General features: G+C 38.5%; 2 protein-coding genes across 6 annotated transcripts in view; both read left to right on the top strand.

Annotated features, from left to right (window-relative positions):
• The window catches only part of LOC145477879 (ATP-dependent RNA helicase SUPV3L1, mitochondrial-like), a 19,128-nt gene extending 4,678 nt beyond the window's left edge, over window positions 1-14,450 (top strand). Inside the window, exons 3-19 of one of the 4 annotated variants that reach the window (XM_081455739.1) lie at window positions 165-275; window positions 805-919; window positions 1,513-1,681; window positions 2,531-2,642; window positions 3,395-3,472; window positions 4,547-4,638; window positions 5,857-5,908; window positions 6,460-6,594; window positions 7,309-7,402; window positions 8,540-8,680; window positions 8,975-9,038; window positions 9,698-9,778; window positions 11,068-11,136; window positions 11,852-11,962; window positions 12,609-12,757; window positions 13,076-13,272; window positions 13,862-14,285. In XM_081455739.1, coding sequence (XP_081311865.1) covers window positions 165-275; window positions 805-919; window positions 1,513-1,681; window positions 2,531-2,642; window positions 3,395-3,472; window positions 4,547-4,638; window positions 5,857-5,908; window positions 6,460-6,594; window positions 7,309-7,402; window positions 8,540-8,680; window positions 8,975-9,038; window positions 9,698-9,778; window positions 11,068-11,136; window positions 11,852-11,962; window positions 12,609-12,757; window positions 13,076-13,271 — 1,769 coding nt within the window. In that variant the 3' untranslated portion in view covers window position 13,272; window positions 13,862-14,285. Of the gene's footprint in view, window positions 1-164; window positions 276-804; window positions 920-1,512; window positions 1,682-2,530; window positions 2,643-3,394; window positions 3,473-4,546; window positions 4,639-5,856; window positions 5,909-6,459; window positions 6,595-7,308; window positions 7,403-8,539; window positions 8,681-8,974; window positions 9,039-9,697; window positions 10,514-10,579; window positions 11,160-11,851; window positions 11,963-12,608; window positions 12,758-13,075 lie in introns of those variants that run through there. The other 3 variants (XM_081455740.1, XM_081455742.1, XR_014048163.1) reach the window with 3 other exon arrangements.
• A 114-nt stretch (window positions 14,451-14,564) lies between these two features.
• Window positions 14,565-22,839, top strand: LOC145477904 (WD repeat-containing protein 54-like). Of its 2 annotated transcripts, XM_081455779.1 has the most exons (8): window positions 14,565-15,229; window positions 16,337-16,399; window positions 17,364-17,427; window positions 18,062-18,118; window positions 18,538-18,745; window positions 18,988-19,150; window positions 20,847-20,912; window positions 21,350-22,839. In XM_081455779.1, the coding sequence occupies exons 1-8, from the start codon at window positions 15,011-15,013 to the stop codon at window positions 21,491-21,493; spliced, it is 984 nt and encodes a 327-aa protein (XP_081311905.1). In that variant the 5' UTR covers window positions 14,565-15,010; the 3' UTR covers window positions 21,494-22,839. The 2 variants fall into 2 exon arrangements, with proteins under 2 accessions (XP_081311905.1, XP_081311904.1); XM_081455778.1 differs by lacking the exon at window positions 14,565-15,229 and having other exon boundaries at window positions 15,238-16,399.
• Window positions 22,840-25,195: the final 2,356 nt, after the last annotated feature.

The raw sequence follows: 25,195 nt of genomic DNA, 5'->3' as shown, positions 1-25,195 counted from the left end.
TTTCTTTGGACTATTTTCTAGTCTATAATTATAGCAATACATGTATATCACAATTTTGAATTCTTGTGTTCATAAATACAACATGAATGTTGGAGGTTATTTATCAATAATATTATTATGATTGCTTGTCACAAAATTGAATGTTTTCTTTATCTTGTCACTAGACGTTTTATTTGAGAAGATATTTCTACAGTTTAGAAAGAAACTTCTTCTACAGATAAGGAAAGGCAACGGGGGAATGTTGCAAGCATTTTGTACATCTTATTATAAATCTGGTGAGTACATGCGATGGTTATGCCAACATTATCTAGTTTTGCTATTTTACCTATATTACTATACAATGATGTCTCTGTAAGCCATAGGTACATGTAATTTTGGACATTTTGTTCCCTGTTGAGCTTGGTCGTGTGTTTAGTGTGCTTGCACAGCTACATAGGTTTTTTGTGTGTGTGTTGATTGCATTTCCAACCATGAAATACACAAAAGAGTGGAAAATGTAGATGCAGAAAATACAAATGCTAAAAGTTGCCATACCAGAATGGTCATTGAACTAAATTGAATTCACTTACAGTTGCAGCAATGTTTGATAAAATCTCTAAACAAAGCATCGAGCGTATAAAGCATTTGATTCTATGCAACAAAATTGTCTACAGCCCTGCCGATCACTGCAGCATGCGCTTCCATTTCTTGCAGAATAATGTTTGGTTAGATTTTGTGAAACTTACACTTAGTTGTCTTTAAAAGTGATGGTAAATATGTGATACCGGTAGTCTGAATTCACGTTGACAGTTTTATGATCTACAGACTGCGTGGCAAATCTTTTTCCTTTATTTCTGGGGTATGCAAGACAAGCACATCCTATGCTAAACTGCATTGATGAGGTGAAAAAGATATCAGACTTGCGTGGTCCTGCTGATCTGTGAGTAACTTCTCTTTGGTTCAGTGATCAGTTTTTATTACTCTATTTATTTAATTAATGACTAAAAAGTTAGTTGTTACCTTCTATTTAGAGTGCATTGCAGCTGATCCTTGTGAGAGTGGGAGGGGTGTGTGAAAGCTTGAGGAGTAAATTTCCCTCCATTCTCTTCCTCCCCCCCCCCCCCTCTTCTTCTGCTCATTTAGTTTATTTATTTATTTATTTATTTATTTATTTTTTTGCTCTCTCTGTCCAAGTTTTTTTGTTTTTTACCTCTTACATGTTTAGAAAGGAAACAACTGCTCTGTAACTTCTGCTATACCAAGTCGTATTCTTTGTTTTCCTGCAAGGGCTTTATTGGATGTAGAATTAATGGTTTATGATAGAATGAGTAAAAACAGACATCCCTTGTCATTGTGTTGCATTCTTGTGCAACGTACACTTCATTGCTCTGCCTCGTAGTCTCTCTCTCCAGATATCCAAGTTGTAAAAATGAGACTAACCCTTCAATTGACTGGCATCTTCAGTTCTCTGATCATAATATTGTAATGCGATCACTTGTTTATAACCTTCCCAATTATTTTGTGTTACACTAGGTTCCCATTCGCCAGGGAAATGAAAAGAAAAATTATATTTCATGCTGGTCCAACAAACAGTGGTAAGACCCACACAGCTATTGAGAGATTCCGAGAAGCTGACACTGGATTGTACTGTGGGCCACTGCGGCTGCTAGCCACAGAAGTATTCAGGAGAACAAATGATGCTGTGAGCAAAGTTGTGCACATACGTAGGCATATGCACTTCTATATAAAATAATAAAATGAAATAAATTACTAACATTACTTAGAGAAGAAGCCACATCAGCCTCAGGTGGTTTTCATGCAAGTCCTTTATCCTGGTCAAACTGGCATTTGGAGTGTTGGTTTTTGTGAAGGGGGGAAAATGGGAGAACCCAGAGAAAAACCCTCGGAGCAAGGCGAGAACCAACAACAAACTCAACCCAAATAATTATGGCACTGGGCCAGAATCAAACCAGGGCCACATTAGTAGGGGGCGAGTGCTCTCACCACTGCACTATCCCTGCTCCCCCAATATAATTTATAGACACAGTGTACTTGGTTCCTGTGCAATCAGAAACCTTCCATTATAGCTTGCAACTGACATCCTAGCTTGAATTGCAAGACCTGTGGCTGGCTGATATCAAGGATTTCACAGAGATCCACATTATCAGAACTTTTTTTTTTTTGGAAATTCAACAATTCTTTGATTTTCTGGAAACTTTCCTGGAAATATCTGAGTACCATTTGCTACCATTTCAAAAATTTCAGAATTGTTGGTCGAATGAGAAGTGCCTGTGGAATATAATTTGCATCTGAAGACAATTTTTGATATCATCTTCTCTCATCTTTACACTTAATTATTTTTTTGCTGTAATTTCCTTGGCTTGTTGAGGCTGGGAGGGGAGGGAGGGCTTTTGAATAACTTTTTGAGACTACTGATTGAAAAAGTTACCTGAATCTATTCGCTAAATTAACAAAATGAAATATTTTTTTATTGAAGAGCCCTTGCCTTTGTTATTACAATTAATGGATTTTTTTTATATCATTCCTAAAGGGAGTGCCTTGTGACCTAGTCACTGGTGAGGAACGGCAATGGGCAGTATCACCAGATCAACCAGCCAATCACATTGCTTGTACTGTTGAGATGTGCTCTACTAGAACACCTTGTATGTAATGTTGTATCTTTAAGAAATAGCAAGATATAAACAATGGCCTCCATTTGGCACAAAAATATGCTCAGATATTTGTCCGCAGACATCATCTATACCGAGAAGCAAACAGTTTCTGATCGTTTTGATCGCTTTGGGGAACTTTGATGAGCTTTGAAGAACAGATACATGTAATGTCCAAGGACAAATATCCAAGCATATTCTTGCTCCAAGTGGAAGTTGTTGTGTTTATTATCCTTCCAACATTTTTTACAGCACGCATCGTTTTTGAAATTGTTAAATATCACTGGTATATTCCCCAGTTTTACCCATACCTGTAGATTTGCCCTGAAGGCTTATTTTTTCAGTCATGAATTTACTGTTGGCTATTTCAAATTTTGTTGTTTTGAGGTCAGCACTTATGTGTGTGTGTGTGACTATCTTGAACTAATTTTTGTTTCCCTTAGCCAAAAGTTAATCTCCTTTATTTTGGTAAAAGTGAAGGTAAACATCAAATAATATCATAATACTGTTGCAACACTTAAATTTAACCATTTGATTGCAATGTAATTAATCTTGCACTTGCAGATGCTGGCCTAGATGAGAAAATACATGTAGACTGTGGCCAATATCAATTTCTGCAGCCAATCAAACCTGTGAATTCAGTAGTTCCCAGATATAATAAATTATAAGCCGTATACTTGTAATTAATATTATATCAACCATGATATAACTTCAAACTAGTAACAGTGTTGGATAATCCTGATTAGATGACTGTGCAGTAATAGATGAAATTCAGATGATAAAAGACAGTGACAGAGGCTGGGCATGGTCCCGTGCTCTTCTAGGTGAGTTCCTATGCTTCTTTACAAGAAACAAATTCTCCTTTCTAGTCACCATTCAGTTCTTGTTGTATTTGTTGGGAGAAATTTGTTTACATATCACAGCAGTAATATTGTTGATCTTGCTCATGACCAAGGTTGTGTATGTTCTACTGAACTAGTGCTGATCACACATGTTTTGGGTTATCATACAAAGTGTTGTCTTCCACATCAAACAGGGTTGTCACAAAGTTTTTGATATTAAAATAAGTCAAAAGGCCACCTTATAGTGGGAGTAAGTCTGCCAAGTGGTCCATACTGTTGGAGCTTATCCTGGTTTTCACAGCATTAATTGCCTAGAAGGATTTTTACTCTTCCCCGGATGGGATTCTGGTCCATTGCAGGGTTACTGCCCAGCATTAAATTGGCAGATACCCTTTTAATATACACCTGGGTGGAGTTGGTTAGAGGCACTGTGAGAGTAAAGTGTCTTGCCCAAGAGCACAATGCAATGGCACCAACCATGGCACAAACCCAGACCACTCAATCCAGAGTTGAGCGCTAACAATTAGGTCACTATATACTGTACAGTAGATGTCTCCACTTATTGTCTGAATAGGCAGCTGATAACAATTAGGTCACTATATACTGTACAGTCAATGTCTCCACTTATTGTCCGAACAGGCAGCTGGTAACAATTAGGCCACTTCATACTGTACAGTAGATGTCTCCACTTATTGTCTGAATAGGCAGCTGATGTTCCCATATTTTTCTAACAAATCAGACAAACAGCTTGAAGCAGAGTAACTGGCTGAGATCATGGAGTAGATAAGATGGTGATTTTTGCTGGTAGCCATAACTCCTATGAAAATGGAAGTACAACCTCAATTTGGACTGGCCTGTCTCAAAAACCCTGATGAATAGCCCAACGGGGGGTTGGTTGCTTTCAAATTGCAGTAAATGCTTTTAAAACTGAAATTAGAGAGACACTATGACAAAATGTTTGAGTAATGCTAAACATTGTTTTTATTGATTACTGATTATGACAGGCTGTCAGGAAATTAATACATGGTGTTATTTGGTACACTGTCTTTCGAACAGGTCTTCCATGCTTGGAAATTCACCTTTGTGGAGAAAGCTCTGCTATAAATATTGTAAAAAGAATAGTGTCCTCTTGCAATGATGAAATGGAGGTAATAAATATATACTGTTGTATATATTTTTGTCGCTGGGAAAGCTTATTTGTAGCAAATAAGTTGTAAGTGTGATGCAGCTACATGTGGACTCATACATAATCCACAAATCTATAATTATTACTTTCTGATGGATGCAGAAATATTATCATGAAAACATGATTGAATCTAAGTGATGTTTTCACAAGTGGCAAATGTGCATTTAATTGATGTGGAATCACAGGGATTTTGGTTTTCTTTTACTTCATGCCATTGGACAGCAGTTAATTTGGTGAATTATACCATAAATTTAGAAAACAGCCCTAAGAAAATATGCATGCTGATTGGTTAAAAATCATGTTTCTGTAACTTGATAGGAACACAGAGCAAGCTCGTGACTTAATGATGGCATGAGCAAAGAGAATTTGCATTTTGATGATCAAAGTACACAAGTTGTTGTCTTTTTTTTTTTTTTTTTTCATTGCAGTGTTTTCTACAAGAAATAGAAAACATGTTTTCCATGTTTCTATCAAGTTATAGGAACACTGGTTAAAGTTTGGGAGAACTTGAAAAAGTTGTGAAAACACTTACCTGTTGGCTTGTGGTCCCATAGCATTTCTCGTTCTCCCAAACATCCATTTGTGTTTCTCTAACTTGATAGAAACACAGTCACTGTACAGTCATGCTTTTACTCTTAAATGATGATGATTCAATTTGGCACCTGGGACACAAAATTTCAGTTATGTTCTCTTACATGTATTAGCTCATGATAATCAGGGGAGGGTGCTTATTGGTGCAGGAGCTTAGGGTTGGGGCACTCATTTCTTTTTTGACATCAAAAATATGAATGTGACTAAGCAATTTAATAAACAACTTACAACAGATTCTTTAACTTAATGCTCATACTAGGGGCTCCCGTAGTCATAACACCTTTACTTCGTTATGTTCAGCTGGGATATTATGTTCAGATGAGAAACCAGGCTTTACTTGTGATTTATTTGTCTGATCAGTCAGTGCTATGTTGAATCTTACTTTTTCAACGAGGTGAATTTATAGAAGTGGGTGCTTATGGAATATGTTAGGTGCACTTATAACATGTATATATAATGCACTCAACGTGACACTGATCAGAAAGGTGTTGCTTATTGAAAGAAGGGCACTAAATTGAATCCCTCCGGTAAGGTATTTTACTAGTACATGTAGGTGGTGCTCAACAATAAACCATACTTTTAACAACAGGTTCACCATTATGACAGACTTTCTCCTCTGGATATCAGCCAAAATAGTCTTGGTAAGTACTATAATAACCTCCATCATCACAAAGTGTTAATAGTTACATAAGATTTAAAGCCAGTCTGATTCTGGGGTGTTAGCCCCTGGTGTTAGCCTTCAGCATGTACAGGGCCCAAAAATATGATGGGTAGTGTAAAATAAGCCAAAGAAATCGTTTAAACAAAAAGTAATATCTAGCAATAAGATCGTGAACTCGAGATTTCTATCACGCATAGAAATCGAGAGCAAATAATCTAATTGTTTCAGTGTAAACTGACTAGTCGTTCAAAACTTTATCTAAATCCTCTTCACAGACACTTCGGAAAAGCAAAGAAGCGGCCGTGATTTTTTTAACAACCGCACACTGCCAGGCTACTCACTATCTACAACAGAATAGATAGTGAACAATAAGAAAATAAGAAAAATATTGAGAGAACGGCATCCATGAAAGAACGCTATCAGATTCATACCAAAAGCTATTAATTTACACCATTTTGACATTTCTGCTATTGTCAGGATTAATATTTTATCTGAGTGTAATTATTACCAATAATTGGTTTGTTTTTGAAGGCGGAAGTTTTAAAAAGATCAAGCCAGGAGATTGTGTTGTGGCATTTTCCCAGCGTGATTTGTATCAAGTTAGAAGGGAGATTGAAAAGGACAGTAAACAGAAGTGTGCCATTATTTATGGAGGTCTTCCACCAGGTGAGGAAACGTTGGTCTGCATACATCTACGTTTTAGAGGGGCTACATCGCGGTTTGTGCATCTTAAAATTTTGGCCCAAATTTTTCAAGGGCGTCGTTTGTAATCCGCGTCAATCTTCTCCGTCTTTAATCATCCTTGTTCTTTTATGGTTTGTTCTAACATCTCTTTGGTATTTTTCTGTCTTAGTAAACTATTATTTTCAGGTTTCCTTCAATTTAAGGTAGGTTTGTACGCGTCCAAAGTAACTCAAAATACCGTGACTGAGCTCCTTTAAATATTTAGCATTATGAGTTATTGACCAAGCATGAGGCGAGGTAGATATTGGCCAAGTTTTTGTGTGTGTTTTTATGGACTGACACCTGGTCTAGGTCTATAAACACACAGAAAGAGATCGAAGTCAATATTCAGCAGGTCCAGGAAAAATCCATACCCACCCCATGAATAGTCATTGGAAATGTGAGGGGTGGGAAGTGTGAAAAGCCAATGTTCTTAAAGAAAGTGTGGAGCTGAACTGGGTGTCAGGGGGGAGGGGGGCAGTGGGAAAAATCCATTGAGGGGGTATGAATGGGTAATAACATATTACACTCCTTGCCTGACTTGTGGACTCTTCTGAATTCATTAAACACTAATTTGAAACTTAGTGTGGAACTTAACTTGGTACAATTTCCAAGGAAACACTAATCAGAAAACTTATGACTGTTGTCTTGTTTCAGCCACTAAAATGGAGCAGGCGTACAAGTTCAATGATCCTTCAGACAAGTGTTCTGTCCTTGTGGCATCGGACGCTATTGGAATGGGGCTAAACTTGTAAGTCATATAAAAAGCTGATCTAGATTCTTTAGCATCAGGTGCAGATTCGTTGTGTAGACTTTGCTGTGCTGAGAAGAATACCGAATATTGCTCAAATTTCTTTAATTACCGTTTTTGTCTTATTCTCTCTTTTAACTAAACTAGCTAATAAATCGTAGCTCGCCCAGAATAGCTTTCCTAACTGTGAGCTACTAAGGCTTGTAACCCAATTGTATGTTAATAAAAGTTACTGTTACTGTCAGCTTATTTTGACTGAAAAATTCACCTGCTTTCTAGCCTTGGGTTTGATTTGTTGTTTAGCTTTCGTGAAATGCATTGGAAGCTCTCTTAACGGACACTCTCGTTTGTGGACAGCGCTACTTACGACCGCCTTCACAAAACCCGTTTGAACCCCCATAAAAACTCTGTATTTACTCATTCCTGTAAGCTAACATTCCGGTAAGCTGCTGCGGACACTTTGAGGGCTTACGATCTAGACTCTTCCTTTTTGTAAGCTCAGGTAAACGGACACCCGAAAGGAGATCCCACTGAATCTCAATTCTTTTATAATCAATCAACTTCAAATCGCTGTTCGTCACAATTATTTTACAGTGCATAAACATTTGCAAACTGTATCACTGTACTTTGTTACAGTGAGACTGTTAATGTTAATGTTAGTTGCAATTAGGACTTGTTCTTTAATCACTAAGGGTCAATCCTAGTAATGCAGTATACAGTGAAATTAACGCGGTATTGTACAAGGCACTGAATGAAATAAAACAAATTTATTTACAGTAATACGGTAATATCTGTGGTTTTTGGTATAACCAATGTTTATTATTAGCTGGGCAAGCTCCCGTAAGCGGCCATATATTCTTTACACCTCCAGTGGTCACTTATGAGAACCATTCTCGTAAACGGCTAGCTCCAGTTACGGTCACCTTTTTCGCGTCCCGGAGGTGTCCCGGGTTATGAGAGCTTCCACTGTATTCAAAGCGCGGCGGGCGATAATACGTTCCGCTTTTTTGTGATGAATTTCTTTATGCAAAATGTTGTACTGTAAGGGAAATTTACAAAATGTATAATAATCGACGGAATTGCAAGAGTGTGTTGTTCTATTTGGTGATCAGTTTTTTTTAATGTTTGCTATTTCAGGAATATCAAAAGGATTGTTTTTAGTACTCTGTTGAAATACGATGGAACCCGCACAGTACAGCTGACTTCTTCTCAAGTAAAGCAGATCGCTGGTCGAGCTGGCAGATATGGCTCAAATCACCCCGAGGGGGAAGCTACTGCGTAAGAAGCTGTTCAAACTTTTTTCCAGCAAATACTTTTTTATATTACACTTTGAAAACGTGAAACGCGATGAGACACACAATTTCATTGCATTTCTTTCATCGAATTTCCAAATACCAAGGAGAAAGTTGAAAATACGACGCGCCGCAGAGCATTGTTGTCGAACTTCGGAGTATCTGGAAATTTGACGGAACACTTTGTCAGGGTTTTGATATATTTCTAATGTCATTAGTGATCTTGGGCAACCTGTGTTATACCCCAAAATTCAGGGTTTTTTTTTTTCTCTTGTAACAGGTTGAGTGGTCAGGACTTCATAGTTCTTCAAAGGCTGATGAAAGAACCAATCGAAGACGTTCAGGTAAATCAGCTTTTGAAATCCAGATGTTGTGCTAGAGTTGCCCGAGCTGCAAAAGCTGAGCTCGGAGTAAGGAAAATGTCCACAGCGCTCAAAACCCGAACTCAGACAGCTTGAGGAAGAAGAGGCCATCTTTCTCGCCGGGACCCGTACCGACTCTGTATCGACGCGGTACCGAGTCTATACCGACCATATACCGACCCTGTTTCAACTCTGTAGCGACTCTGTACCTACTTTGTATCGACTCTGTACCGACCCTGTACCGAGTCTATACGGACCCTATACCGACCCTGTACTTACTCTGTACCGACTCTGTATCGACCCTTTACAGGCTTTGTACTGACTCTGTACCGACCCTGTACCGACTCTATATCCGCTGGGCTCTATACCGACCCTGTACTGACTCTGAACTGATTCTGTACCGTCTCTGTGCCAACAACCTTGAAGGACTTCATTACTGAAAGTCCAGGTGTTGTGGATGTTTTATTTTTCAGAAAGTGTCCTTTGGTTGCATTAGATAAGTGATACGCAGATAAGAAATAGACCGGGATTTCACCCAAAGAAGTTTGGACTTAACACGAAAGATGGGTTTAATTGTGCCTAGTTTAGGTAAAATTAGAACATGCTAATGGTTTTGTGTATCCTTTTTTGTTTTCAACCAGGCAGCAGGGTTAGCACCAAGCATGGAACAAATCGAAATGCTCTCTGAACAACTACCAAAAGCAAGTCTACTGAAATTATACGTAAGTCAACTAGACAGGGCTAGAAATAATCTGTGTTTGATTTCCAAAATTTAAGCGAGAATACGGGCATGAATGATAGCAAAAGAAAATATTTCTCAATATCAAATCTGCATTATAACAAGGCTCGCGAAGCCGCGCTATCTTACTCAGTATACGTACAAGCGTGTATCATTTAAGCAATGGCCTCATCTAAACTCGAGGAGGGTTCGGAGAATTGTGCAAACTCGAGACGCAGTCGAGGGTTTACATAACTTTCAAGAATCCACCCAACCCCCTAAGTTTTTAGATGAGGTCAGGGAAACACGAAAAGAGTATTCTATTAATTTTATAAAATATTTCTCAAAAATACGCGCAAATCTTAAACGTCCCAACCGTGTTTACATACTCTCATTAAAACACACCTAACGGCTAATGAGCTCGCGCGTAGTTTCTCGTGTATTTTATAAAATCCAAGGATGCACGCTTATGGCGTGAGCGAAGTTAACCTCGCTTCGCGTTTTTCTTTAACAATGTTGTAAAGCCGTTGATGATGCTTGTAACTGTACATCGTTGAGTTTTGTTACATTAGGGCTTTAGGGAAGAGCACCCACGAAGCTGCTAGGCCTCAAGCAACTCTTACGCTTCCTTTGTTCCCTCCAAGCTTTCCGCGTACACCATAACTCAATGATGCACGCTAAAGCGTGAACCAATTGTTAGGCCCCTTCACCGCTACGCCGGAGGAATTTGGAAGCGGAGGTTTCAGTCTAAAAAAGAAACAAATGTTTTCCGTCCACACGACGTTGCAGGAATTTGAAAACGGAGGTTTCACTCTGAAAACGCATCAAATGTTTTCCGTCCACACTACTACGCCGGAGGAATTTGCAGACGCAACAATCACCGGCCATTTTGGATGTGTGGTTGAGAAAAACTCGGACAAGGAAAGTTTTCAAATGTTTTCCGTCCACACTAAAACGCAAAGCCCTCGTTTTCAAATGCCTCCTATTTGAAGAGCGGTTTCGAAAAGCTCCGTTTTCGTGACGGATTAGTGTGGACAGTAGGCCTAACCGTAGAAAAAAGGTGCGTTTTCAAATTTTGCCGGCGTATTGCGGGCGGGGCCTTAATTAATATATAGGGTCGGGAAGTACCCGAATCGTTGAAATACCGGAACATGTAAAAATGTTTTCGAAGTATTCCTTTGTTTAAGTAGTTTTATTGCCATTTTTCAGGCCTCGAGTAACAGTTTCAGCGGATATTCGTAACGTCTTTTTTCCAAGGTGGTTTCTTATTGAGAAATTTGTTTGTTATTGCAGGAAGTGTTTGAAAGTGTGGTTCAGTTGGATGGCGCCAATTATTTCATCTGCGATTTGGACGATCAAAAGGTTTGCCTGTGTCTGTATTTTATGTAAGCAGCTTTTATTAGACAGTTCTCAACTGATTTTCCAAAGTAATCTTGTTGTGTTTACTTTAGAGCTGCTTTTACAGAACTCTGTGAATGGCGCTAAGATTCGTGCTATGTTCTCTGACCTACGTGTTAGGGCAACCTTGGAGTTTTTAGAGCAGTTTTCTCACTGAGTGTCGTAAAGCCAAGACCAAAGTTATCACTGTGGCCCAATCCAGTGAGTCAATGGAAACTCGAAGCGAATGCATATTGCCGACTCAAAGCGCGGGAAAACGGTTCGTGCAAGTCACAATTGGTTTTGTTTTAAGTTCTGAGCGACAAAGTGGCGCGTTTGTTTTTTCAAGCAAATCGTCAACTAAGAAGGAGCAAACCCAAACCAATTGTGTCTTCGCCAAGCTGCGTCTCCTGCGCTTTGTACCGGTCGGCCACGTGATTTTGCCACGAAGTTTTATTGGTTCGTTCGACCATTGAGTTTGTTGTGACTGGCTGGAAATGATTGTTGCAACGAGTTTGTTTAATCACGCGTTCGTTTGGTGAGTAAAAGCTTCGACCTCTAACGGAATATTTTGATGCTTTGATCTCGGGAGGAACTTTTTGTCTCTGACAATAGCTTTTATAATGCAACTAGCAAAGCCGTGCCTTTCCTTTGCTCAAACATGGCTCTCTTGCTTATTTTTGTTGTCTTTTTTCTTTAGTATGTAGCTAAAAAATTACAAGAGATTCCCTTATCCATAAGAGACCAGTACGTGTTCAGCACAGCACCGATCAATGTAAAGAAGCCACTGACCATTAACCTAGCAATCCAGGTATGGGAGAGTTTCTTATCTTGAACATTTACTTTGTTGGAGTGCCAGGGACGAAGATTCGAAAATTTCTTTTGAGAAAAGTAGAGGAGAGAAACGGCACAACATGAGAGCACTGCTCAGTACTTTCGTTTGAATGGTCACACAATAAGATTTCATCCACAGACTTAAAGTTAGAACCACCTTGTACGGCATAATAAACAATACCACATGAAAGTGGGGGTACTCCCTTATATGGGCTATAGAGGTATGTGCGGCCCCATAGGGTAGGGTTTTTCAGCCGTTGTACTGCTCAGTAACTTTTGTTTGAGTGGTCACACACGACGGGTTTCATCGATAGATTGAAACAACCTTGCACAGCATAATAAACAGTACCACATGAAAGTACTGTTCAATAGCTTTCAATTGAATGGTCACACTAGGGTTTCATCCATAAATTCAAAAGTTGAAACAACCTTGCAGAGTATAGTAAACAGTACCACATGAAAGTACTGTTCAATAGCTTTCATCTGAATGGTCACACCCTTAGGTTTTTGTCCTGAAACAAGAACCACGGTAGATTAGGAGGCAAGGTTTTCATTTTTCTTTTTTTTTTTTTTTGTTATTTGCGAGCTCCAATTCTCAATTTGATTCCGATCCTTCGTTTCAGTTTGCAGAATGCGTGAGCCGTGATTCCTCCATGACATCTTCAAAGCTCAAAGCGTCCTTAAAATGGCCGCCTAGTGTACCCAGGTCCTTTGAACAACTGCAGAATCTAGAGATGCTACACGAGGGACTGGATCTATATCTGTGGCTCTGGTAGGGATTGGCTCTCAAGTGTGCCGCAGCTCAAAACTGATGGAAATCCCATCTTTAATTTAATGCTTTCGCAGTTTACATTAGAATGGTTGCTAGGCAACCCTGACGTATACCATTGCCGTGATAGTACGTGCTGACGCGACAGCTGTGAAGTCCTCGCACGGTATTGTGATTGGATAATTAGAAATGGAAACTCATCGAGTTCTAGTTTCGAGCATACCCATAACAACCTTGGGCAGCAGTTGTGCAAAGGCCTTACTTGTACTTTTCTGCGCATTTTTTGTTTTGACATATTTTTGTGTGTATTTTTCATTGCAGTTATCGATTCCCTCATATATTTGTTGATCAAGAGAGCGTCTGTGAAATGCAGGACCGCGTGGAAGCTATCATAGGAGAAGCTGTATCATCCAGCACGTTTGGGGCGTACATAACACGAACACAGCGACCGCGCCAACCCAGAAGGCGCTTTAACGATGAAGCGCAAGCCAGGTGGTTTAGATATCATAAATTTTAAGGTAAGTTACGTGAAAGACAAAGGAAGAACCCAGAGATAAGCCCTTAGCTATAAAGAAATCCATGTAGTTCTCTGATTGGTCATTACTTTCGCGCGAAAATCCAAAGCCGGGCATCAGCCAGTCAGAGGCTTACACGGATGTCTGTGATGTAACGTCATCGGTGTAGCAGCCAGTCAGGCTCGAAGTCCCCAGCGGTCAAACGCACTGCGCACGCCCAGTTCCCTCCGTCGTTCCCGCCAAATTTCCGAAATCCTTCAGTCTTTTCTAAATGAGAAGAGAATTTAATAACTGTTATTCACCTGCTTATGGACTAGTGATTTAATCTAACACTGCTCGTTTTATAGCGTTTTATGGCAAAAGTCTTGCACAGTTTCTCTTTAAATTCTTACGAACTTCGAGGCTACTTAAACCGCTGTGAAGGCTCGCAGTGGATGGAGCCGTTTGAGAGGAAACTCGTCGACCTGACGTGTAGAGAGATTTTGACAACTGGGGAAAAGGGTCCAAATTATATCCTCTGCATCTCTCAAAGGGGCAAAACATATCGTTGACTAACGGATTTCTTGTTTTTTTTTTCTCATTTCCTTTGCAGAAAATCTGTAAATTTGAAGAAATTTCCACCATGAAATTGTGGACATTTGTCAAGTGCTGTCATTGACAGGTTTTCCTTGAATTGTATGTACAGTTGCACTCGACAAAAGATCTGTATAATTATTGTATTGAGCTTCGTTCAGATATCATATTTCAACTTGGGCTATCTTCCAAAAATCATTTCAGTACAAAATTGCGAATAAAAACGATGAAAAAACAGCCTCTGCCCGAGTACTGTGTCGAGTCCTTTGTTTAGACCAAATCAGACTATTAAGGTCATTCCCCAGTATTGCACTGCGCATCCCTACTCCGCATAATTTCACACGTAATTAGCGCGCGCGCATATGGCGGCTTTTTCTTCACAGCTGGACCTCGCCATAGAGGAAAATCGTCATGTCCTCGAAAACGAGTACGGTGACCTATCATTTTTTTCTGTTGTTTTGAACTGAGTAATAAATTTTTCTATGTAAAATAAATATGGACCAATTCTCAGTGTAAATCGTCGGTGCTATTATAAGGATTTATTGGGTACAAACAAGGTGCTGTTGCTCCTAAACGAACATGGGGACTCCATTTTTATTTTAAAATGTAAGTTCCTATAATATAAACAGTCAATAGGCAAAGTTTGACAGAAATCTCAGTGCAGGTTCTATTTCAGCGGAATGACCTTAAGGTATATGCCATAGTAGTAGTTCTGGTTTGTTCCGGTTGTTTAAATGCGGTGATCGATGCCTACATAGTGATCACTCTTCGGCCAAAACAAAGTCCGGGTTGTGTGGTGTTTGCCGGAAAAAGTGGTTAGACGGACTGTTGATTGTAAACATGGAAATTGTTTCTCTAAAATCAGCAAGCTAACTGAAAGATGGCGCGTGAAATTCTCTTAAAATCCTGACCCCAGTTGTTCAAAGGGTTGATAAGACTATCCACCGGATAACTCAGCTTCTGCGACCTTCACCCCCACCCCTCCCCCCTCAACTCTCTGGTGGTCCCCAGCCAATAGATGGGCCTGGAAACTAATTTATCGTGAGCAGCGCCTGGACTCTTGGCAGCTGCTCTCAACAAATTACCCACCCTCGGCAAACTTTATCGGCGACTATAATTCCTAATTTGTGCTTAAACCATTCGTTCAAAAGGCTATTCGCCAGTAACAATGTTTGTAAAAGGTACTTCGGTAGGCTTAAAAGCCAGTGCTTCGTCGCTGTGTAATAATCTCACGGTTTTATCGTCGAAAGAGAAGCAGTCGGTCACATATGGCGTCGTGCACAAAGCATTTGTTTGTATCACCAACGTTACAAAGGGAGCTATTGTGAATCAGAGACAGGTCTCTTGTAAAGGAGAAGGAGCTCATAGCAGTTCTGCCGTGTTACAGGTAAAATAAATTGGCTCTTAATCGCCTCAAGCTGGGGTTTTAAAGTTGCCTTTAGAGCTAAGGTAATCTTGAAATTTTAGCCATACGCTTAAGTTATATATTTTCTCAAATTGTACTCGTTGGGTCGTATCAACCATCATGATTAAATGAAACCAGCTTCAGTTTGAAGCAGTTTTGCTTTTGTTTAAAGCATGGTGTAGATCCTGCTGGTCTACCTCTTGCTATACCTTGGGATACCACATTTTTTTTTATTTTGACTGTTTTTCAGGTTAAGGGTTGGGGTTTTATATTTGAATTTAATTAGACGTCTAGATAAATAGCGGCTTCCTTGAGCAGGGCTTCTTATTAAAGGGTTGTGAAAAGAGAAAATGTAATATTTACACGAGTAGATTATTTGCATCTCCTTGAAATGCTACAAGTTTATGTACACGAGTGTACGTGTACAATTGTAGACTGAGTGTCGGGCCAAAATTTAGCACTGACAAATTACTATATTACTGCTGACTCCAAAAAACTGGCTGTGTGATTCTTTTTATTTTATTTTCATTCCGCACCTATAGATTACCTATTTACTTTTTTGTAGCACAATGTACAGGTGGGAAATATATCCATTGTGCAGTTCCAGAAAATATCCATACTCCCCCCACCAGAAGGGATTGGAATTACCAGGGGGTGGCAGGGTTCTGTAAAACAAAAAAATTTACAGAAATATATGAAGCTTAATTGGAATTTCCAGACGAATAGGGGATCTTGGAACAATTTCCTTCCATGGGGAAGGTATGGATAATTTCTGGAACTACACATTCCCACCCCAAAGAAAAGTTCTTTGGTTTGAATCTTCCACCAACTGCTGTAGACAGTCGAGTGTCATACTTTCCCAACAAATTATGGCTTGTGATCTCTCCACCTCTTGGAAGATCCAGTGACCCCCCTATCATGGGGTGGGGGTGGGTATTTTTGGCTTGGAAAGACAGTATCAAGCTAAAATGGAAGATACAAAAGCAGGAGGGTAGGAGAGGAGGAGATTCAGATATAAAAAAAAGCTATTGCATTGTAAAGATAATTTTTAATTTACTGTTTAACCTTCATATTGATATAATTTATCAGGCAAAATGGTGTGAGCTTCCAGAGAGAACTGTTTTGGTCATTACATCTGTCAAGGGTGCACAGGTACATGTAGAGAGTTTTACTTGGATCTGTTTTGATTTTAAATAATACCTTGTGATGTTTTCAATAACATGCCCCCCTAGTTTAGCAATTTTTGAGAGCAGTTGTTATAATACAGTGGAATCCCGATTTCTCAGAAAAAAAAAAAAAAACAATGAAAAAATATCTTAATTGACCACTTCCCCAATGGGGCTTTTCAAGGCCAATGAAACCAAATGATGAAACAAATAATGCAAATGAACATAACATGGTTAAAAATCCCAACTGGTGGGAGGTGGACCAGTTGACTGTTAACATGTATGACCGAGGAGTTGAACTACGGTCAACCAAGAAACAACTCCAAGTCATTCCCTATCCTCAGTCGAACACTGTAATTTTACCCCCGATTTCTCAAACTCTGTGATATTTTTAAAACAATTTTTGTTTCCTTTTTTGGTTTGAAAAATCAAGATTCCAGTGTAAACCAAAATGTAAATGTTGACATACAGAAGGCTAATTAGTATAATGCCGATTGGTATTATTGGTAGTTTACTGTTGCTTGTCTGAGATTCACAGTGTACATGTTTTGGTGCTGGAAGGTTGCAAATTTTCTCGAAGAAGCTATTAATACACTTGTTCTTTGATCCATCTAGATTGTGGTAACAAAAATATTGTGAGCAATACAATGTAAATATGATCGAGCAATGGTTAACTGACAAAAGTCATAGCACCTGTCTGAATGGATGGTCAGATAGGTTTTTATGCTTCTGTGGGACTTGTAATTATTTTGGAGACCAACTGACCAGAGGCAAAGCTTCTCTGGGTGGTGGACATGGTCAGGAGAGAGTAGCTTCCCACAGGTCGGCGCTCTTGTTCCTTCTTGTAAACTTTTGGTCGCAATTTTGTTTTTCAAGTACATGTATTGTAAATGTGCATTGAATGTGCATTGACTCTGCCTTATACAGTAATGTGCATTTTTGTTGTTTAGATGTTTGAAACTGATGGATCTTTAATGATATTTTGGCAAGCACTTGGTGAATCAAAAGAGGGAGGTCAGTCTGCTTCACTCTTCACAATTTTATACATGTAGCTATTAAAAGTAAAATAGAACTCCTACGCTCTCTGAAAGAGTACGGGGCTTTAGAAGCTTTCTAGCTTCAGGACAGGATGTCAACAACATTATTGTGCACCGCCTACGTGTAGTTATATAATTCCTGTTACGAAATAATAAAGGCATTAAAGCTTTGAGTTCTTTCCTGGATTGTTTTTTCTGTGAAATCAAAAAATTTGAAATTCTTACTTTAGAACTCTACTGGGCAGGTCTAGACAAGACATTTTTCTCTTCTAGTCATACAGATATCAAGCAAAACAACTTTGTTTACAAGTTAGCATTAAATACTTAACATATATCTTTACTGGTGATTTGTTACACAGCGTTGTCTGGTTATTGGTCAGAATATAATCCTTCCTCAATTCGCAATTCTGTTGTATTTCTTAATCATGCTCTGGAAATTTCTGTTGAGCAGAGCTCGTCTGGAAGATCAAAAGAGCCACTGACCTATAGCCAGTAAAAATTGATTATTCACAAGGATTTTACATCCATCAGTATGGGCAGGAGCCAATTTATGGCCAGGCTATGTTTTTGTGTGCGGCATACTAATTATTTTATTCTTATGGTATCCACAGTCTATTCGCATTTTGCAAGAGGAATTACTGCAGTTGGAGACAAGTACATTTGTGTTGGTATGCAGAATACATGTAATTCTCTCTAGCTGTTACAGTGAGGGCACTCAAAACCCTGAACACTTGATATTTTAATTTTTTTATGTGCTTTCTTTTATGATTATCGTCTGAGGGCTTTAGAGTATTAGGACTTTACTGTTGCAACATATACTTATTTTTAATAAATTTATTGCAGACTTCTTTTTAAATTGCAAGATTGTGAGGGTACCATGAACAACTAAAATGAATAAGTCAAATTTAGTGGGCAGCGTCTGCATACAAGCTAGGTGACGTATCAGGCAGGCGCTTATCTTGGGTTTCAGGTTTCCCTTCGATGGACGAGTGTCCCATCCAGGGAGGAGTAGAAATACTCCTCTAATAAGAGTCATTTCATGCAGATTGACCTGTACTCAATGTTAATGTTAAATCATTATTTTTAGGTACATCTGAAGGAGGTATTATGGTGTTTGATATTCCTCCACGTGGGACAGCTGTTAAGCTACAGGAGACACTGAATTCACACAAGGTAGCGATTTGTGAGCTCGAGGCTCAAGGTGGGCGAATGTTGTCTTCAGATGAGGAGGGGAACATAACACTATGGCAATCAGGGGGACATTTTACAGAGGTCATAAAAATAGATGGGAAAGGGTAAGTATTTTTAACTAAAAAACAGCAAAATTCTAGACAAAACAGAAAACTAAGAATACACCTGGAGGATTGTTGTAAATCTAATTAAATTCTATTTTAACCATAAAATTCAAGATCTCATTTGTTAACAGTTTAATTCATCAAGCATTCCTCCCAATAATTTACATTACTAGACTAAGAAAGTTGATGCTACATGTATTTAATTAGTAAATGTTCTCACATGTAATTGTTCTTTCTACTAGTTTTCCCTGTTCATCTCTGTGCTTTTATAAAGACCTCATAATTGGTGGCTTTGCCACAGGCCACATTAGGGTGTTCAGTGCTTCATCTGGTGCAATGTGTATTGAGGCTTGTGCTCATGCGCGGTGGATTAGTGCAATGGATATCTGTCTTGAGGCAGGGCTGGTAAGACAAATTCCTGATGATATTTTCTTCTTGGGGCCGAGTACTGTAGAATTGGAGGGCAAAGGTTGATATTAAGAAACAGCGTACATCCAGCTCCTTAAAACACATCTGAATCCAGTGGGGAAAGAGTCTGAATGCTCTGGCAATGCATATTTTAAAAATAATTTTTGAATGAAAAATAAAAGAATTTGCACTTAATAATTTATTGGTGACAAAAATAATTTTGAAAAACTGTAGTCTGAATGCATGCTTCATCGGTGAGGTAATTTTGAACAAGTAACAACAGAATTCAGAATGCATGGTCCAGCTAAGCTTTAACAAAAAAAAGACATTTTATAAAGATCGTAAAGCACTTGAACCTGGTTCTGAAAATAATATTTGAAAATAGCAACACTGAATTGTTTAGCAATAAAAATAGTTTTTCCCCAAGGAGAAACTACTTATCAGTAACACTTGGCAGCAAAACAGCACTATACTTAGCCTGTTCCAAGACAGTCAAATGTACAGTGTACTGCTTCTTAATTAAGATCATTATGTCATGTGAGCAAAATAAAACAGTGGGGTATTGACTTGCAAGGGGGTGGTTGTTTGGCATTGGGGAAGGGGCCTTATTTAGAAGGAAGTCTGCAGATGTTAAATTTTTTCCCCATTCCAGGTCTGTCTAACAGTGGTGCTCTATGCTTTGAGCTCACTCTTGTGTACTTGCCTCTGAGCAGATTGCTCAGGATTCAGGGTCAAAAATGATAATTATAATTAAAAAAAAAAACCAAGACAGAATGACCCAGCAACATTGATTGCAGAAAAATAATTCTGAGGCTAAAGACAAAACAGCGTTAAAATAAATAAACCAGCCATGAAAATATTTTTACCCTCTGGCTTGTGATATTTGTGAGAGCAAAATAAAACAATGGTGTATTGAGTGAGAACAATTGCAAGGGCTTGGGTGGGTGGATGGTCTTTGGGATGGGGACTTATTTAGAGACAAGCAGTCTGCAGATGTTTCATTTGTTCCCACTCCAGATTTGCCTAGCAGCACGTGGCACTCTTTGCTCCAGTGCACTTGCCTGTGAACAGAATGATGACAATCTTCATTAACAAAAATATTTTTGAAAGAAAATTTGGAATCACCCCTTAATTTTCAATTGACAAAACTAATTTTGAGTCTAAAGATGAAATAATTATGAGCAGTAATTAGCTTTAATGGATGAAGTTGAATGATCCAGCCATGAAGATAGTCTTCAGTACCAAAGTGACAAACCAATTGAAAAAAATAACAGTTAGGAAATTAATGGTCTATCTACAATAAATTAATTTAAAAGAGTTGAAAACACCAGGCTTAACCTAGTAATCATAACTCAGTTACAAAACACTCTGAATGCAGCGACAAAAGTAATTTTGAATGCTGCAACACAACACTCAGAATGCTGTGACAAATGTCTGTCAGACTTATTTATTTAGTATCTTTTTTTTTGTGCTGTCCATTGATTTAGATAGTATGTTTTACCAAAGTATGTACATTATTGCTGGTATTTAAGTACTTGAAAATATAAATTTTACCGAATATTTGTGAACATTTGATTCTTCAGCAAGAGGATTCGTCAATCACTTAAGAGTTAAGAATTTTAATTTACATTGAATCACAATAATTGTTTTTTTTTGTGTAGCATATGTCAAGTTTTTCACCTTTAATTTGCAGCTGATCTCTGCATCTGAAGACTCTTTCGTCAGAGTTTGGAAACTTTCAGTCAATGAGCATCCTATGGTATGTTAGTCAATGTTCAGTTATCATAGGTTTCTTATCATACGTACTCTGGCAAAATTTAAGTAATGTGGAGAGTGGTGGGCTGGTGGAGGGGGGGGGGGGGGGGGGGAGAGACAGCCAACTACTGTCTGGTAATTTTCAGCACCCAGGTTTTAGTGATAAGTTGAGAACTTTGATATTATTAATAGATAAATATTATTAATTATTAAAATGAATATTTATAATGCTTCCTGAGTCTTTTTAGTCATAGCTTTTGTGTAACCATACCCAGCCACACCTGTCACTCACCCACCACACTCCACCCCACCACAACCCCAAGAAAAAGTGGGTACAGCTACATGTGGGATTTAATGTGAGAGAGCTGTAGTCTTTTAGTCTTCTGAGGCCAAGAGTGGCTGTTACAAGTCTTTTATATCGTTGCTTTCTTTATTGTTCAGATGGAGATGGTCTTTCAGCAAGCCATTACAGACGCTCAGCTGTGTGGAGCAAGATTTGTTGACCTGTCAGGCAACTCATTTGGTGTGACTGCCTATGATTTAGGAGAGATAATTATCTTCTCCAAGCAACAGCAAGACCCCTAATTTATTCTAACTTGAAAACTTGAAAGTTGAACATGCTTTTAGCTCAAAACAAGTTCACAAATATTTAACAATGTAGTGTACACAAATTTTTGAAAAAGATAGAACTTGAGGGTTTTGTTTTTTTGCTTGTTTGACATATAGCTCTTAGATTTTAAAAAGGGCTTCATTACCCTTATGTGACTTATAGCCCTAAGGTTGGAGTTCTTCTGCTTGTTTAACACACTAGTTCTTCCTGCTATGTTTTACTGTAAAAAAAAAATGATTCAGTGTCCATGTAGCCTCGATTACCAGCCACTGTTCAGGAATGAAGCCTGCGTCCCCCGTCCCCCCTCCTCCTCCTCCCCCCCCCCCCCCCGGAACTCTCTTCTCAGGGAGAAACTTAGAAAAAATGGAGAAATTCAAATCTAGTGGCCATGATACTTGTTAAAGTTTGCCACCTCAAGGGATGAAGCTTTATTGTAGAAAGGCTGCTTCTTTAGGACTTGGCAGTTATTATTGAGATTATTAATTTTTCTTTGCGTCCAAACTACAAACCAGGAACTGAAATAGTTCATTCTGTACATACTATATTATCTATACAAAACTAATTACACTGGAAAACAAAAATGCAAGATTTACGTGTATTAGAAAGTGCTTTATTTTAGAACAGGGTCATTTACATGTATTAGGGTGAAGTAGCTATTACAATATGGGTGTTTGTTATAACACACTATCAAATGGCCGGCATTAAATCAAAGGGGCACATACTGGAAAGTGGGCACTAAATCATATTTATTGATTTACTTGTCATCAGTGTACCAGATTTTATGCCTGTCATGTTCTCTTTTTTTCTTTTAATAACAACAACATCTGTTTTGTCGTCATTTTCTTGATCTACCGACAGATTCTCGTGACTCACATTTAAGAAACTTGACTGCCAGGAAGGAGAATTTTTATTTTTAACTAGGTAGTGAGAGGGTAGTTTACCTAAACAACTGTTTGACTATTTATTAATTTATTTCGTTTTTGTCATATTTATTAATACCTGTTTGGGAACTATGATTTTCTGATGTGATCATCTTAGACGGTCTGGATGTGGTACAAGAACCTCGGTTACCAGTAAAAGATTTGGTGATTTACCCACTACAGTAAAAACCTGTGTGTGAGAACCTACATTTTTTGAAGTCTGGTGAAATAGGTTGTAGTTATTGGCAATTTAGGCTAAGTAGGTTCTTAGCTAGGTTCTTAATTTCTATGAAGGCAATCTAGTTGTCGATTTCAAGAAAAAAAATAAACAAACGTGAATTCGGTCCTCAAATATAGTGTAATTAGTCACAACTGTACAATGTATTTTCCTGTGATATAAATTTGCAATCTCTAAGTCACACTCCTCCGTTAAAATGTGTATTAGAATTGCTTGGCTAAACAGGTGCCTATATTTTGGGGTATTAAAATGGCAAATTTCTGCCAGCGGGTTCTTAAACCACTAGGTTTGTACACATGGGTTTTTACTGTATCAGTTAGAGAGACATCCCTATTAATAAATTTTGCAGATCTTAGCAACTGTCGAAAACACGCCATTTTTCAACTGACGTTATAACTTGACCATTTGCCAGCTAATAGTTAAGGAGCAGTCACGGTGTTTTGAGTTATTTTGGCTATTCAGATAATTACCTTCAAATTGAAGGAAACCTAACAGTAATAGTTAACTTAAACAGAAAAACACTAAAGAGATAATAATAATAAACCATAAAGGAACAAGGATGGTTTAGGATGGAGAAGATTGACATGGATTACAAACGACGAATATGAAACATTTGGGCTAAAGTTTTCAAGATGTGCAAACCGTGACGTAGCACCTTTAAACCCTAACCATACTCTCATCTTAGAGTAGTTTGCCATTTAGAATGATTCAACAAACAGATAGTCTAAAATTGTTACGAAACATCGTTTATTTTATCTCTCTTTTAGTGACTCCTTACTCTCCTTGAAGCAATGAAGGGTACAAAGTTTTACTCGAAATGAATTTGAAGCAACAGAAAAAAGTCCATTTGCATGGTCTTGACAACTGAAATTTAGTCGTTGTATTTATCGATATTGACATTATTAATTTAGTATTTTTATCATTCGTGTATCCTGTGTGATAATTTTGCCGATCTGTTAAACATGACAATAACTTGATTCAGAAATGACGGCAAATTACTAATAAAAAAGTTGTGAAAACATATTTCGCACTCATCCATTCTAGTACGCTACAAAAAAAGATGCCTTTCAAAATTGGCAGCATTGTTTAGAAACGTAGTTAAGGTTACACCCCAACCAAATTTTTCTGGGAGTACCCCCCTCCCGATCCCCCACCCGGGCATAGAGTATACTACGGTAACAACATTCACTACCAATAATTATTAACCTATGAATCACCGAACAAAATCTTCTATTGGATATTTGCATTTTAAGTCCCTATCCACACTACGCCGGAGGAATTTAAGAACGCCGGCTTTTCGTTTTGGAGATGAAGCTTTTCGAAGACGACGATAATCATGATATTTCCTCGTGCGAGTTTTACTCAAACACAAATCCGAAATGACCAGCGATTGTTCTCCGGCGTAGCGTGAACGGAAAACATTTGATGTTCTTCCGGGGTACGGTAGTATGGACACGGCCACTGCGCGGCCTTAGTTAATACGCTTGTTCAACGCAATTTACGTTTTAAATCTCCTTCATAAGCTGTAATGGCATGCAGGTTTTTGCCTCTTAAAACTGAGATTTATTACATTTAAGGTCATTCCTCACATTTGGATTGCGCATCCTTACTGCGCATAATTTATGGCGTCATTAGCGCGCGCTCGTGCACGTGCATATTGAAAACATGACGGATTTGCCTTGATATTGAGTTCTGTCAGTTGAAAAATGGCTCTAGCTCACCAACGAGCACGGGCACCCCAATTTTTTTTCCAGTCATTGTAATCAACTAATCATAAGCTTTGCGTGAGAAAAGACTGATCTAATTTCTATTGCTGAAAATTGAATAAATAAGAAAAATAGCAGATACACTGTGGTCTTTTCTATTTTGCAGTCGGTAACCACGTCAAGAAATTTGGTTCAAATTTTTAATCAAGGATTTAGCTTTCTGCCTGAATCAAACTTAAAATGTTTATTTGTGACCGACACAATGTATTGACTGTAGGTTAATGAGTGTCACGTTTATGAGTCTGGGTTCACAAAGATATTACAATTACTGGAAATGCGTTCTTATAATGAGCATTAAATAATGCCAAAATGAGGCATTTTCAATGCCTCACTGCTCCTTAATGAGCATGGGCACCCCCTTTTTTTATTTCAAAATTGAAGTCATATGACAAATATTCAGTGGACAAAATTTGAACAAAAATCTATCGTCACTTTTATTTCGGAGGAATTACCTTAAGAAGGCTTGAGTTGTCTTTGCCGTCCGTAAAAATAGTGTCTGTCAGTTCAAAGATAGCGGCGAAAGTGTGGTAATGTTTCAGGGGGTGTAAAAATATTCTTCAAGCTTTGAAAACATGCACGTTCCATCGAAATATTCTTCGCGAAATGACCGGAAACTCTCCTTAGCGCCACATCTGACTGCAACATTGTACTGTGGCCTGTGGCACCTCTAACTCTCCCGGCCAGCCTTGCCTTTTTCAGTCTTTCGGCCGAGTCCATGTGAGAACTTTTCTGCTGAATTTCTCCCTTATTTTA

This window comes from Orbicella franksi, chromosome 2 (genome assembly GCF_964199315.1).
Source record: "Orbicella franksi chromosome 2, jaOrbFran1.1, whole genome shotgun sequence".
Lineage (NCBI taxonomy): Eukaryota > Metazoa > Cnidaria > Anthozoa > Scleractinia > Merulinidae > Orbicella > Orbicella franksi.
The sequence above is the reverse complement of the archived record's forward strand: the minus strand, read 5'-3'. Positions and strand labels throughout refer to the sequence as shown.

Bases quoted from the DNA above. Each gene is read 5' to 3' on its own strand.
- LOC145477904 (XM_081455778.1), top strand. From the start codon at position 15,998: ATGGGGAAGGTATGGATAATTTCTGGAACTACACATTCCCACCCCAAA. The intron at 18,746-18,987 runs GTAAGTATTTTT...TCTTTCTACTAG, and splicing joins ATAAAAATAGATGGGAAAGG to TTTTCCCTGTTCATCTCTGT. The intron at 19,151-20,846 runs GTAAGACAAATT...TTTAATTTGCAG, and splicing joins TCTGTCTTGAGGCAGGGCTG to CTGATCTCTGCATCTGAAGA.